We start from the raw sequence: 12,099 nt of genomic DNA on the forward strand, positions 1-12,099 counted from the left end.
TGCTTTATCGTAGCCAAGAAGGGGGAAGTAAAATGTAAATTTTTTAAAAATTACAAAAAAAATTGTTGAAGCAAAATTTAAAGGTGACATTCATTTGTAATGACCTATTTATTTTGTTGAGAAATTTTGCCAATGAGAACATATTTAAAACACTTTGAGTTTACAAATTTTTAACTTTCTTTAGAATATGAGATTGTTGGCAACCTGTTCTTTAAAAAAAAAAAAAAAATGATTGAGAAGTGTACACTGCATAAAATGTCAGGGAGACCATTTCTCCTCAGTGCCAGGGGAAGAAAAACTAAACAATTAGTGCAATGGTCTCATTACAGTGCATTAGGAAGAAAACTTGAAGAGAAATAGAGCATACAGTCAGTGCAGAGGTGGTATGCCCCAGATGGGCCTGATAGTATCAGTAATGGGAAGACAACATCCTCAGCCTCCTTTCACATCTCAAGTTGGAAAGAGGAAGAAGAGACGGGAAAGGGGGAGACACATATGCTAGTTATAACATCTTGTTGAGTTAGGGGACCTGAGTTTGATGGAACACAGTAGGGTTGGGAATCAAGTCCTGCTCGCAGCATTTGAGGATTAGGGAAAGATGTCTGCAGGAGGCAAGAGTTAAGAGTTTAGCAGGGCTTCCATTGAGGCAGAAGAGGGGACTAAGCCTTCTCCAGTAGCACAGGGGACAGTTCTGCTTTCCCAGAAGGGAAGGGTCAAGGGTTGAGTAGAGTCTTCAGTAGGGCTGGAAAGTTGGGTGTTCCCCAACCTGTCACAGGATCCCAACCAGGACCAGAGCAGAAACCCTGACCCTCCACTTCTTCATTCAGACAGGACTCATGGCAGCCTTGGATTACCTGGGAGGAGGCGATGGGCATCAGATCTGGGCCTGCTGGTACCAGTACTTCTAGAGTGTACCTTATTTATATTCACATCACAGAGGCAATCCCATATAGCAAAAGTGCCCCAAGTTCACATTAGCCGTTCCCATATCCTATGACAACATCTACCCTCTTTCCTCCAACACTTACATCAAAGAGGCCTGCCCCATGCTGTTTATAGAGCCTTGGATTGAGAAAGCCAAGAGGGGGGCGGCCATTGAGGATTCTGTGCTCATTTATCAAGGATAAAATTCCTCCAAACACTGGAGTAGAGGCCTGCAAGGTGAAGACACAAGAATAGGTCAGGGTTTCAGAGTGATTAGACTTTTGCAGAATGATTCTTGCAAAGATCAGAAGTCTCTAAGGAGTCAGGGATTCTGGGTACAAGATTTTGTAGGTAGAGGAATAAGGGTAGTTCCTGAGTAGAGGGTTTAGAGCCAAACTGATTCTCACCGAGGTTCCAGATACCCATGGAATGGGGACCCTGTTGCTGACTACCCAGTAGCCATCAGAAAGTGCAGCAACATCTGGGTAGGCACGGCCACTAGCATTGAAGTAACTAGATGGTGGTAGATGAGAGCTGGACTTCAGGAACTGGGCCACTGCTTCCCCCTGAAGGACATTTCTGAGTCTGAGTATTAGTCTGTAGCCTGTTCAGCAGGCTGCTGGACTGAGGATCACTTCCCCCACCCCGCTGCTATCCTCCATATATCCACATGAACATGCACAAACCTGGTATGAAGGCTGTGGGAAAACATTGCTGAAGCCTCCACCACTGATATAGTCAACTACTTCATTTGTGATGAGGAATGGATTCCTGAAGGAGGTGCCGCCTACTGTAGTGACATAGGGGCTAAAGAGAAGACAGTACTCAGATAGTGGGTGACTCCAAAGATGGGTGGGAGGGGTGTGGGTAGAGTCTGGGTTTTACTGGAAAAGGGAATAAGACTGTGGAAACCTGCATACAGGGTTTATTGAGAGATTGAAAGCTCTTAAGACATGGCTTGAGTTGATTGTACATACTTTTCTACATGAAAAAGAAAACAAAATTCTGCAACTAAAATGCCTAAGACTAAGAAAGAGAAACACTGGTAGCCATGTTGTGCTCAGGAGTCTAGTAGCCTGGGACATACGTGAAGAAAAGAGGGAGTGCAGCAATCAAGACAGGTAAAGCTGAAGGCTGATCCATAGGAGCACCTGGTGGGGTCAGAGTCACAAGTGAAAGATTTGAGGGGTGCTTACCTAGAAGCAGGGAAGCTAGGGCGGAACTTGTGTCTTCCAGAGACAGACCAACACCCAGCTCCAGTGTCACCTAGGAGAGACATAGTAGATATTCAGATTAGTTGGTGAGAACTTGGGGGTGTAGGCTCATATGCCAGAGAAGAAATGTAGGTGTCACCTCTTACTGCAGGTCAGAGTTTACAGGTCATGCCAGTCCCTGTTAAGGCTCTGAGTTCTTTTATGAGGCAGAAACCAGGCTGACGTGTCAATTGAGGCAACATGTCCAGGTGGGGCAGATGGGAAGTAGAAGTTTAGGGTAGAAGGTTACCTGAGGCAAAAAGTAGGGTGAGACCCCGAGCAGCAGCCTTCATGAACTCAGTGTTGACTCTCTGCATGTAGATGCTGCTGAGAGAGTCCTCATCATCTCCATAACTCACAGTATGTACATGTGGCAAGGTTGACTCGTTACTGAGAAGCAGGAGCCACTGCAAGAAGGGCTCCTGTGCCTCATGCCGGCCTGGATTGTTTTAAAAGAAGGGTTGGGTTTTTAGCTCAGTGGTAGAGCGCTTGCCTAGCTAAGCGCAAGGCCCTGGGTTCGATCCTTAGCTAAAAAAAAAAAAAAAAAAATAAGAAGGGATACGGGTGGTCATTGAAGAGTTGCTAGACTCTCCCTTCAGTCTATGGCATCCCCTTGACAAAATGAAGCAGAGATCAACAGTCTACTCCAACCCATTTCTTCCACCACCACCCCCAACTAATTCTTTTAGCAATACCAGGGCTACTGTAGACCCAAGTGGAGATGTTGGCACCAGCACTCATCAGGTATTCCACATCTAGACTGGCCTCGATTCCAGCTCTGCCTCGCCCCTGTTTTCCAACCACTCTGGCTACTGAGGCATGGTGTGCAAAATCACCACCGAACAGGCGCATGAACTCATTCAGATCTGAGTCATGGAAATACTGTTCCAGGAACTGTGGAAACAGTCAAATCAGGGATCGTGAATCAGAGAGTGAGGTCCAGTGTAGTAAGGCACTAAAGATATCTTGAGGAGGCGGTGAGGACCCCAGGGCTTCTCATGGCTCACCTGGGCACAGGCCTGGCTGTTGTTGGTGGTGCCAGAGCCCACATCTTGTGCTGTCAGATTGTATCGCCGACGGAGCACAGACGGCGTCACTCCCAGGTGCAAGCCAACAGTTCCTACCCCCTGTGGCTCTGGGCGTTGTCTAAGAGACGACGTGGTGGGGAAACGGTGCAGCCCCCCCACTGTGGAAGAGTCAGGCTTAAGGAGGGCTTATAAACACTACCACTTACTTTACTACTCCAGCACCCTATGACTCTTGTGGCATCTAAACTTCAGCCTCTAGATCTGCCTTCCCCAACCTCCACCAACCCCATTGGGTTTACCAAAGTCCACATGAGGGGCCAACGCCTGGGGGAGCTGGTAGGGATGTGGGGACCTTACAACATGGGTCTCCGAAGGTCCCCCCACATAGCGATGAAACTCAGCCCCGGGGAGCAGCAGCTCAGCCTGCCTGGAAGTCAGAAAACAGGAAGCATGGAAGGGAGCAGAAATGGCCTGAGCCCCACTTACTAGTCAGTCATCTCCCCATGCATTAGCTACACCCACAGGCTCTCAGCAAGCTTTCAGCTTCCTCCTTTGGGAGTATTTTGTCTCTTTGGTGGGGCAATTGACTCCATGGGGCAATCATTACTTCTCACCAGACACTTAGCCAGCAAGTCACAAAGTCCCGTGTGGTCACTGAATGGCAGTTCCGGGCTCCAGCTGCCAAGAGCCATTTTTGGACAGTGCTCAGGGTCAGTGGTGCTGGTTGGACCAGCTCAGCTACATCCTGTAGGGTTAGGTACTTTCCTGCAGGGGTTAAGAAGAGGATCTTGTCTTGATTAGTGGTTCTCCTGGGTTGCCTGTTTGGACCTCAATCAGTAAACATCAAGACTTCCCAAGGAGGTTTGTGTAGGTGATAGGCATATTGGGAATCTAAGGGGAGAAGAGGCTGGAGAGACTTGGAATGTCATGGCCAGGAAATATGCACAGCATGCACTGCCATAGTCACAAAAATTCAAGGAAGTTAATAAACTTTAAATGTTCAATTTTAAGCTTATCTTCAAAAAAAAATATTTCAAAACTTTTGAGCCAATTATACAGAACCATCTAATTTAGCTCAGATCTTCATACTTGTTGATTTTAAACAACATAATGGTGAGTCATTCTTCCCTACATGCAAAGAGCTTCTTGGGTAATCTGAAGATGCCTCTCCCCTGCCTCCTCTCCCTCTCTCTCTCTCTCTCTCTCTCTCTCTCTCTCTCTCTCTCTCTCTCACACACACACACACACACACACACACACACACACACACACACACGCACGCGTGCGCGCGCGCACACACACCCTTTCCTCACCATGCAGAACTTTAAGCAGGAAAGGATCCAATCCAGCCTGACCATCAGAGAGAATGCTCTGGAATAGTGTGAAGAGTGCTCTGGGGAGAGGGGTGGGAGAGAGGAAACTGCAAACCACTCAGGGTGCTGGGCAGTAGTCCAGGAGAGAGAATAAACAACTGAGCTGGTGGCAAGAGGGATGGCCAGGGTGGATTAATCCAAAGACAATTTAGGAGTTGAACTAGCAACTGCAGGATTGGAACAGAGGAGGGTGTAGGACTAGATATGACATCAGGGGAAGGGCCATGATTTTATAATTATACATACTAAGTGCTAGTTCTCCATTTGGTAACTGGTAAGTAGAAGTCAAAATTTTAATCTAGATCTGATTATAAAACGTGCTCTCAAACACATCTACCCCACCCCACCCCTTGTCTTACTGGAGGTTGAACCTATGGTTTTACACACACTAGGTGAGTACCCTACCAATGAGCTACCTAAGTGCCCTCCCTCCCCCTCCCAAAAAAAAAAAACACTTAAAAAAAATCTTGACAGTCTTGCTACACTGCTCAAGCAGGCCTTGGATTCAAAATCTTCCTACTTTAGCCTGAGTAGCTAGGATTACTACCTCATGCCAGTAGGCCCAGATTTGTTCTTTGTTTTAAACCTGAAGAACTGAGGTGTTAAATTTGGGGTATGTGTGTACGTGAATGTGGCAGGTACTGCAATTAGTGTCATACAGAAACATGACCCTACATGATCTGCACCAGCCAGTGCCTGCCTGTTCCTGCCTCCCGCTTCCTGCCCCCACTTCTGATAGGCACCGTATCGAGGAGAGCTGGGATCCGACACAGCCTGCACCAGCTCCGAGAGTCTTTCCAGGTTCTGCTGTTTCAGGGCAAAAGTGAGACTCAGCTCTTCTTCAGGGTCCACACGGCCTAGGGACACCCAGCCTGGGGGCAGCCTGCAGAGCCAGGGATATGACTTGGTTAGGCCATCGATGGGAAATCCCAGATGGTGGAGAGTTTGGGATTAAGAACTAAGACTCTGGGTGGGTTTCCAGAGGCAGATAAGTTTCAGAGGAGGTTAAGGCAGGAGATTAAGTCTAAGGGGTGGTGCATAAAGCTAGAGTGGGCACTAGGAGCAGTTGTAAGGGTGAGGAAAGATAGGACCAGGTCAGTGACTGCAGAGAAGGGTATGGGGAAGGCACGGGCAGTTCGAAATCAACTCACATCCACCGCTGGTCCGGCTCAGGGCTATAAGTGCATTTGCCAGTGATGACGAGAGCAAGGAGCCCTAGGAGGCTGCAGGGACGGCAGGTGAGTTTCATCAGGAGCTGGACCACCACTGTATTCCCTCCACATGTGACCCCTCTAATGTAATCCCCTTTGGCTGCCCTCCCCACCTCAATTTCTCACCAGGTTTGGCGTCCCATTTTGGCTTTCGGCTGATCTGAAGTCATGTGACAAGTCACATGAGCACTGCCTGTCACCTCCTCCATCTCCCTGCCTAGTAACTAGTGACGTTGCTGACTCCTCCCTCCCAAATGAGCTGTTTTGAATGCAGTGGTGCTATCAGAATACCTCCTCTATGCTGTGTTGAGCATCCAAGCCCAGGGCTCCTCACTCCTCATGTCTGTCTCTCCAGGAATCACAAAGGAGTGGGTGGTGAAGGCTCATAGGTGTGGGTTACTCCTGGCTGTACAGTATTAGAAAACAAAGCTCTCAGAGCTTAGGTTTCTTCATTTAAAATTCAGTGACTGTTACATAAAAGCAATCTACCTCGTACGTGAGAGTGAAAATGTACACTGAGATAAAGCAAGCAAATCATGTAGCTGAGACTGACCTGGCAAAGACTCAGCAAATGTGAGCTCTTATTAATGTGGACATTTCATGATTCCAAGGTATGTGTGCATGGGCAGGGCTGAGCATCTCTTCACTTACCTGTTCCTGTAGCCACCCCCATCTCTTTCTAGACCCTCAGGCTTAGTACCCTAGCCTTCTCTCTATTCAGCTGTCTCTCCAGGAACCACTGCACCTGAGTTCCTGCTCATGTCAGAAGGGAAGCTTCAGAGAGACCAAGGCTAGGCTCCTGAGCTCCCAGTGCCAGCCCTACCCCAGATGTTCTGGTGTGTTCCATCCCTCCGGGCCTCCTAAGGTGTTATGCATGCCAGGTATCCACAGCACTATTCCAGGTGACTTCTGGTTACCCTGACAGAACAGAGCCGGAGGCTGGATACAAACTGCAGTTTATTAAGGCTCCAGAGTGAGAATTGGCACTTGTTCTGGGCAGGGTCAGGGGTGTCAGAGGAACCCAAAGAAGCTGGGCCCTAACAGGTTGGAGGGACCTCCCCCATCCCTCTACCCCCCAATAAATAAAGTCTCAGCTCCATTGCAGGGTGCTGGTGCAGGACAGGAAGTCTTGACTGAAAAGACCCCAAGGCTGTTGCCTCATTCTTATATCTCCCCACACTGGATCTGGCCACAGGTCAGTGACCAACAGCCCCTCTGTGGTCCTAGTGCTGAGGAGACTGGGGTGAAATGTGTGGCCTGAACCAACTATAAGAGTTTGGGTGGAGAGCTGGGGACTGGGTGGCCTCCCCATGGTCAGTCATGGTCCGAGGCTGCCCAGGGCAGGCTGAGAATGGGGCCTGCTTTGGGGACACTGTACGTATCCCAGGTCGGGGCCCAGGTCGGGCCACAGCTAGATGCGCAGCTCTGTGTCATCAGGTGGCTCCAGGCCAGACTCTGTGCTGAGTGCTGAAGCTGAGGGGCCCTGGGCTACCCCGAAAGGTGAGACAACAGGAGAGCGAGCAGCCAAAGGAGACAGTGAGGGTGAGAAGCTGGGAGACATGGCAGCTGAGGACAGGGAGCCTTCATGGCTGATGGGGGAGCGGTGAGAGGCTGGTGGGAAGATGGCCCGGGCTGCAGCTGTGCTTGCAGGTTTCGGGGGAACAGACTTGGCTCCTGGGTGGGCCACAGCAGTGATGAGGGGTGGCGGGTCAATACGGGGGGCAGGAGGACATGGCCGAGCTTCATCCTTGAGGCGAGCTATCTCTGTAAAGACACTGGCCAGAGGCTGGAACTGAGGGCACCAGCTCAACAGGTAGTCCCAGTTATAGCTGCCACGGAGCTCTTCTTCACCAGCCACGATGGCTGTCAGTGCACCAGCTACACATGGCTTTCCATCTGCTGGGAAGCCATAGTCCCCAGTGGGTGCAGGGCTCAGGCCACAGCCCCCCAGGAAGGCTGTAGCAGTGGCTGGAGGCCCCTCCTCTCGGTACAGAGTAGCTCCTGCACCTGGCAGCAGCAACCCTGCCTTTCGGCCCTTATACCAGGTGTCAGGGGCAGGAGGCTCACAGGATGTGTCACTCAATCCATCTGCATCCTGCTGGATGCCTGAGTCAGGGCCTCGGGCAGCCAGGGAGGAGGCCACACTGGCCACACGGGGAAACTCATTGATCATGCGGATCTCGTCATCCTCTGCAGCCTCTGCTGAGCCTCGGCCACTTGAATGTGAAGGGTCCAGGGAGCCACCACGAGGGTAGGGTCCTCCAGCTCCTGGCCCACCATAGCTGGGGAGAGTCTGATGATACAGGTGTTCAGAGGGTGGTGGACTTGGGGGTTCCCGGCCCAGCTTCTGTAAAGAGCTACTGGCTATGGGTGCTGCTTGCGACATTGGGCCAGGGGCTGCCTCAGCCTTGCGGCTCCGTGCTCGAACAAGGCCCAGAACCAGAGCTGCTAGGGCAAGCACCACCACCACTCCCAAAGAGGCTGCCACAGCCCCGACCAATAGCAAATTGAGGTCAGGTGCCAGGCCCAGAGCAGTGTGGGTAATATCCACAGTCACGGGTACTGTGGCACTCCGGGATCCAGGCAGAGGCCCTCTCGCTACTACCTCCAGCCTTAGCTCCCGAGGTGCTTCTCGTCGGGTCCGGCCACTACCCCCAGAGGTGGTTGTTCCACTTCCTGGGGCCCGACTGTCCACTCGCAGGTACAAAGCACCTGTCGTCTGGTTGATACCAAAATAAGGGGAAGAGGTAGCCAGCGAATAGAGCACCAGGCCATCGGCACCCCCATCTTCATCTGTGGCCTGCACATGACCCAGGCTGTGGCCACGCTGGGCACCTTCTGGCACTTGGAAGTGGAAAGTTGGAGCCAGGAATACAGGGTCATATTCATCTTCTCCAGTAACGAGCACTGACACAGTGACGGAGGCTGAGAGATTCCCAGCATCAGCAGCACCCACTAGCAGACGGAAGCTCCCTGTGTGCTCATAGTCAAAAGGCACCCGTGCCCGCAATTCCCCTGTTGAGCTGTTCAGTGAAAATGCTTCACGGCCCTCAGGCCCTGGCACTGCCTCCAATAGGCTGTACTGAAGTCTACCAAAAGTTCCAGCATCCCCATCAATTGCGTGTAGTGTGGTCACTAGAGTGCCTGGAGGCTGGTTCTCAGCAAGGCTAGTACTGAGCAGATTCAATGGGAAGGCTGGACCGTGGTCATTCACATCCTGGACCTCAACTGTTACTGGTACCAAAGCAAAGTGTGTTCCAGCAGGATCAGCTGCCTGCACCACAAGCTGGTGTCGAGCCTGGGTTTCACAGTCCAGAGGATGAGCCAGTCGCAAAGCACCTGAGTTCTCATCCAGCTCAAAGAGCCCCAAAGGGTCACCTGAGCTAAGGGTGAAACGCACAAGGCCGTGAGGTCCAGGGTCAGCATCAGAGGCCTCCACATGCAATAGCTCAGCTCCAACAGGCATGTCCTCAGGTACTGTCACACGGTAGGATGCTCGGGTAAAGACAGGTGGGTTGTCATTGACATCCAGTACAGTGACAGTCACTGGCACGGCTGAGCTGCGGGGTGGCTGTCCCCGATCAGCTGCAGCCACAGTTAGATTGTACTGTGCCAGGCTTTCAAAGTCTAGAGGCTCAAGCAACACTAGGCAGCCCAATGCCTGGGGACCTGGCCCAACATCCTCTCCCGCCTCAGCCAGCCGGGGTTCCAGCTGGAAGACTCGGCCCCGATTGCCACTGATGATGCTGTAGTCCACAGTGGCATGAGTGCGGCTTCCATCCGTATCTGTGGCCTCCAGGGTGAGCAGGGTGGAACCAGGGGGCAAATCTTCAGACACAGCAACACGGTAGTGTGGCAGTGTGAAGCTTGGGGCATGGTCATTCTGGTCCTGCAGCTGCACATGCACGGTGGCCCGTGCCACCCGGCCTGGAGCCCCGTGGTCTCGCGCTTCCAGCACCACATCCAACACTCCTGGCCCCTCATGGCCCAAGGCCATGGCTCCTACTGTTGTGAACAGAGTTCCTGAGATGAGAAGGGTAGGGAAAGAAATGACCATTCAGTGATGCCACTGTGTCAACAAGAGCAATTCTCCAGAGTCTAGGCAACGGCTCTGGGAGTCAGACTGCCCGTGTGCTGGGACAGTATGCAGTGTCCTCAGGTATTCAAAGCTCAGGAAACAGTCAGGAGGGACTTTCATTAAAGATAGGGGGCAGTGGATGTCCTCCCTGGGTCAGAGATCCAGGAGTCGAGATATGACGAAGTAGCAAATTTTAGGACTGAGAGCTAAATATAACCTAATAGACTCAATGATAAAGGGGTCAGATTCTGGGGAAGACATACCATTGTTGGGGTCAACATTGAAGCCCTCAGCAGGGGAAGCCAGATGGTAGGAAATGTGACCATTGGCACCAGAGTCTCTGTCAGTGGCAGAGACAGAGAGAATGGCACTGCCTGGCGGGGTGTGCTCCAACATCATCACCTGAAGAGTAACAGAAAGTACTCAAGGCCAAGCTTCCCAGCTGCCCTGCTGTCCCCCTTAGCCTATGAGCTAGAGGTCGGCCCTATGGACTGTACTTGGCATCCAGCTAAGATAAGATCTAGCATAGGAATAAGAACTGCCCACCTTCTCCCTTCTCATCACAGAACGCAGAACTTGGATGCAGTTCACAGACTTGGAAAGCTGGCCTAAAATAGGACACTTCCCACCCATTCTTACATCAACCCCAACAACTAGCCCAGTCTAATCGCTTGTCTACCTCTGTTATATTGCTCCAACAGGAACAGGCCCAGGCCCAGGCATGGGGACATCCAGAAAGATTTGGTACCTGGTAGAGGCTCTGTGAGAAGATAGGTGCATTGTCATTGACATCCTCCACGAGCACTGTGAGGTTGGCATGGCCCTCATGAGGTCCATCATGTGCCAGCAGCTGTAGGTGGTAGTGGTCACATTGCTCAAAGTCCAGGGGGCCCGTGAGGGAGACACGTCCTCCATAGCGGCCAATACTGAAGGGATCCTGAGGCCCAGATGGACTCAGCACATACCATAGCACTGGCCCAGAGTCCACATCATTCCCAGTTACCTGTGCGATCTCTGAGCCCAACAGTGCATCTGCAAAACATGAGGGAAAGGTGACTGCAGAGTACTCCTCACTAGGGGAGCCCTTTACACCTCTTGCTCTACTCAGCCCTCACCTTCCGACACGCGAAGCTCCCAGGGCTGGGGGATGGTGGGGCGATTGTCATTGGTATCGATGACCATCACTGTCAAGGTAGCTGAGCCCACCAGGGCTGGGCTTCCTCTGTCTGTGGCCATCAGGACCAGCCTAGATACAGAGCACAGTCAGGGAGCAGGGCCTAGAGATAGGAATGAACCCCGGGAAGGGCAAGGAGGATTCATGACCAAGCCTAGTTTTGGAGGAATTCTAGGTGTGCTCTGGGGAGTGAGAGAAACACAAGACAGGGCTTGAATCCATTCAGACTCAAGATGGGGTCTTGGACTCACAGGTGCCAGGTCTCACCGTGTTTCAGCCCAGATTTCCCGGTCCAGGATAGCTGTGGTAGTGATAGTGCCTGTAGCTGGGTCGACGTGGAATAAGCCCCGTGCTGGCTGGGATGCAGCCAGACTGTAGGAGATCTGTCCTCCAGAGCCTTGATCCAGGTCATCTGCTTCCACCTAGTAAGTGTAAAGATTGCTGACACGGGCGTGGCCACAAACCAGTCTGACCAGCCCTGTCCCTTATCTTCCCACCACACCCCACACCTGCAGCAGGGGCCCTTCCAAGGGTCGGGACTCTGGCAGGAAAGCCACATAGTGAGGCCGCAGGAAACGGGGAGCATTGTCATTGGCATCTTGAAGGGTCAGGGTCAGCACTGAGAAAGCGAAGGCTCCTCCACTCTCTGCTTGCAGCACCAGTCGGAGCCGTGGGCTTGCCTCGAAATCGAGCCCCTCTGCCGAGTGAACTGTGATGGCTCCTGTGGGAGACAGCCTGCATCAGCCATCGCTCCTTTCTTTGCTCGGGAGCCTTCTTCTCTGAGGGCAACTCCTCCCCCGACCAAAAGCCGTTCTGGCCCAGAGAACCTACTCCTCTAGGAGCCTTTCTCCTTACAAGACTTTTCCTGTTCCTTACCTGTGTTAGGCTGGATGGAGAATATCCCTTTCTCATTCCCACTGAGAATGCTATAGGTGATTGGTCCATTTGAGCCCCCTGAATGGACAGCCTTTAGGGAGATGACTGGAGTTCCTGTAGGGAAGACAAGAGAGAGACATGGCATTGGCTGGACTGTGGTCATGACATTGTCAGTGACTAAC

General features: G+C 51.8%; 2 protein-coding genes across 3 annotated transcripts in view; both read right to left on the reverse strand.

Annotated features, from left to right (window-relative positions):
- Window positions 1-76: 76 nt before the first annotated feature.
- Window positions 77-5,965, reverse strand: Tpp1 (tripeptidyl peptidase 1). The gene is made up of 13 exons (XM_036209301.1): window positions 5,916-5,965; window positions 5,730-5,801; window positions 5,322-5,461; window positions 3,820-3,970; window positions 3,505-3,632; window positions 3,185-3,363; window positions 2,873-3,071; window positions 2,428-2,616; window positions 2,121-2,190; window positions 1,611-1,731; window positions 1,332-1,490; window positions 1,029-1,154; window positions 77-854 (listed from the first exon to the last, which is right to left on the reverse strand). Exons 1-13 carry the CDS (start codon window positions 5,957-5,959, stop codon window positions 714-716), a joined length of 1,719 nt encoding a protein of 572 aa, XP_036065194.1. The 5' UTR covers window positions 5,960-5,965; the 3' UTR covers window positions 77-713.
- Window positions 5,966-6,728: 763 nt separating this feature from the next.
- The window catches only part of Dchs1 (dachsous cadherin-related 1), a 34,471-nt gene continuing 29,100 nt past the window's right edge, over window positions 6,729-12,099 (reverse strand). Inside the window, exons 15-21 of one of the 2 annotated variants that reach the window (XM_036190044.1) lie at window positions 11,918-12,031; window positions 11,551-11,762; window positions 11,309-11,463; window positions 10,983-11,113; window positions 10,616-10,899; window positions 10,131-10,269; window positions 6,729-9,812 (exon numbers count right to left, since the gene is read on the reverse strand). In XM_036190044.1, the coding sequence (XP_036045937.1) occupies window positions 7,201-9,812; window positions 10,131-10,269; window positions 10,616-10,899; window positions 10,983-11,113; window positions 11,309-11,463; window positions 11,551-11,762; window positions 11,918-12,031 (3,647 nt within the window). In that variant the 3' untranslated portion in view covers window positions 6,729-7,200. The remainder of the gene's footprint in view (window positions 9,813-10,130; window positions 10,270-10,615; window positions 10,900-10,982; window positions 11,114-11,308; window positions 11,464-11,550; window positions 11,763-11,917; window positions 12,032-12,099) is intronic. The other variant, XM_036190053.1, reaches the window with a different exon arrangement.

Source organism: Onychomys torridus, chromosome 1 (assembly GCF_903995425.1).
Source record: "Onychomys torridus chromosome 1, mOncTor1.1, whole genome shotgun sequence".
In the NCBI taxonomy this organism is placed as follows: Eukaryota; Metazoa; Chordata; class Mammalia; order Rodentia; family Cricetidae; genus Onychomys; species Onychomys torridus.

What these genes read in the sequence shown, in the direction of transcription:
- Tpp1 (XM_036209301.1), bottom strand. Translation starts at nt 5,959, where the DNA reads ATGACTTCAGATCAGCCGAAAGCCAAAATGGGACGCCAAACCTG. An exon ending in AAAATGGGACGCCAAACCTG is followed by an intron (nt 5,802 to 5,915) that starts GTGAGAAATTGA and finishes CCGTCCCTGCAG; the next exon opens with CCTCCTAGGGCTCCTTGCTC. An exon ending in GAGCCGGACCAGCGGTGGAT is followed by an intron (nt 5,462 to 5,729) that starts GTGAGTTGATTT and finishes CTGGCTCTGCAG; the next exon opens with GCTGCCCCCAGGCTGGGTGT.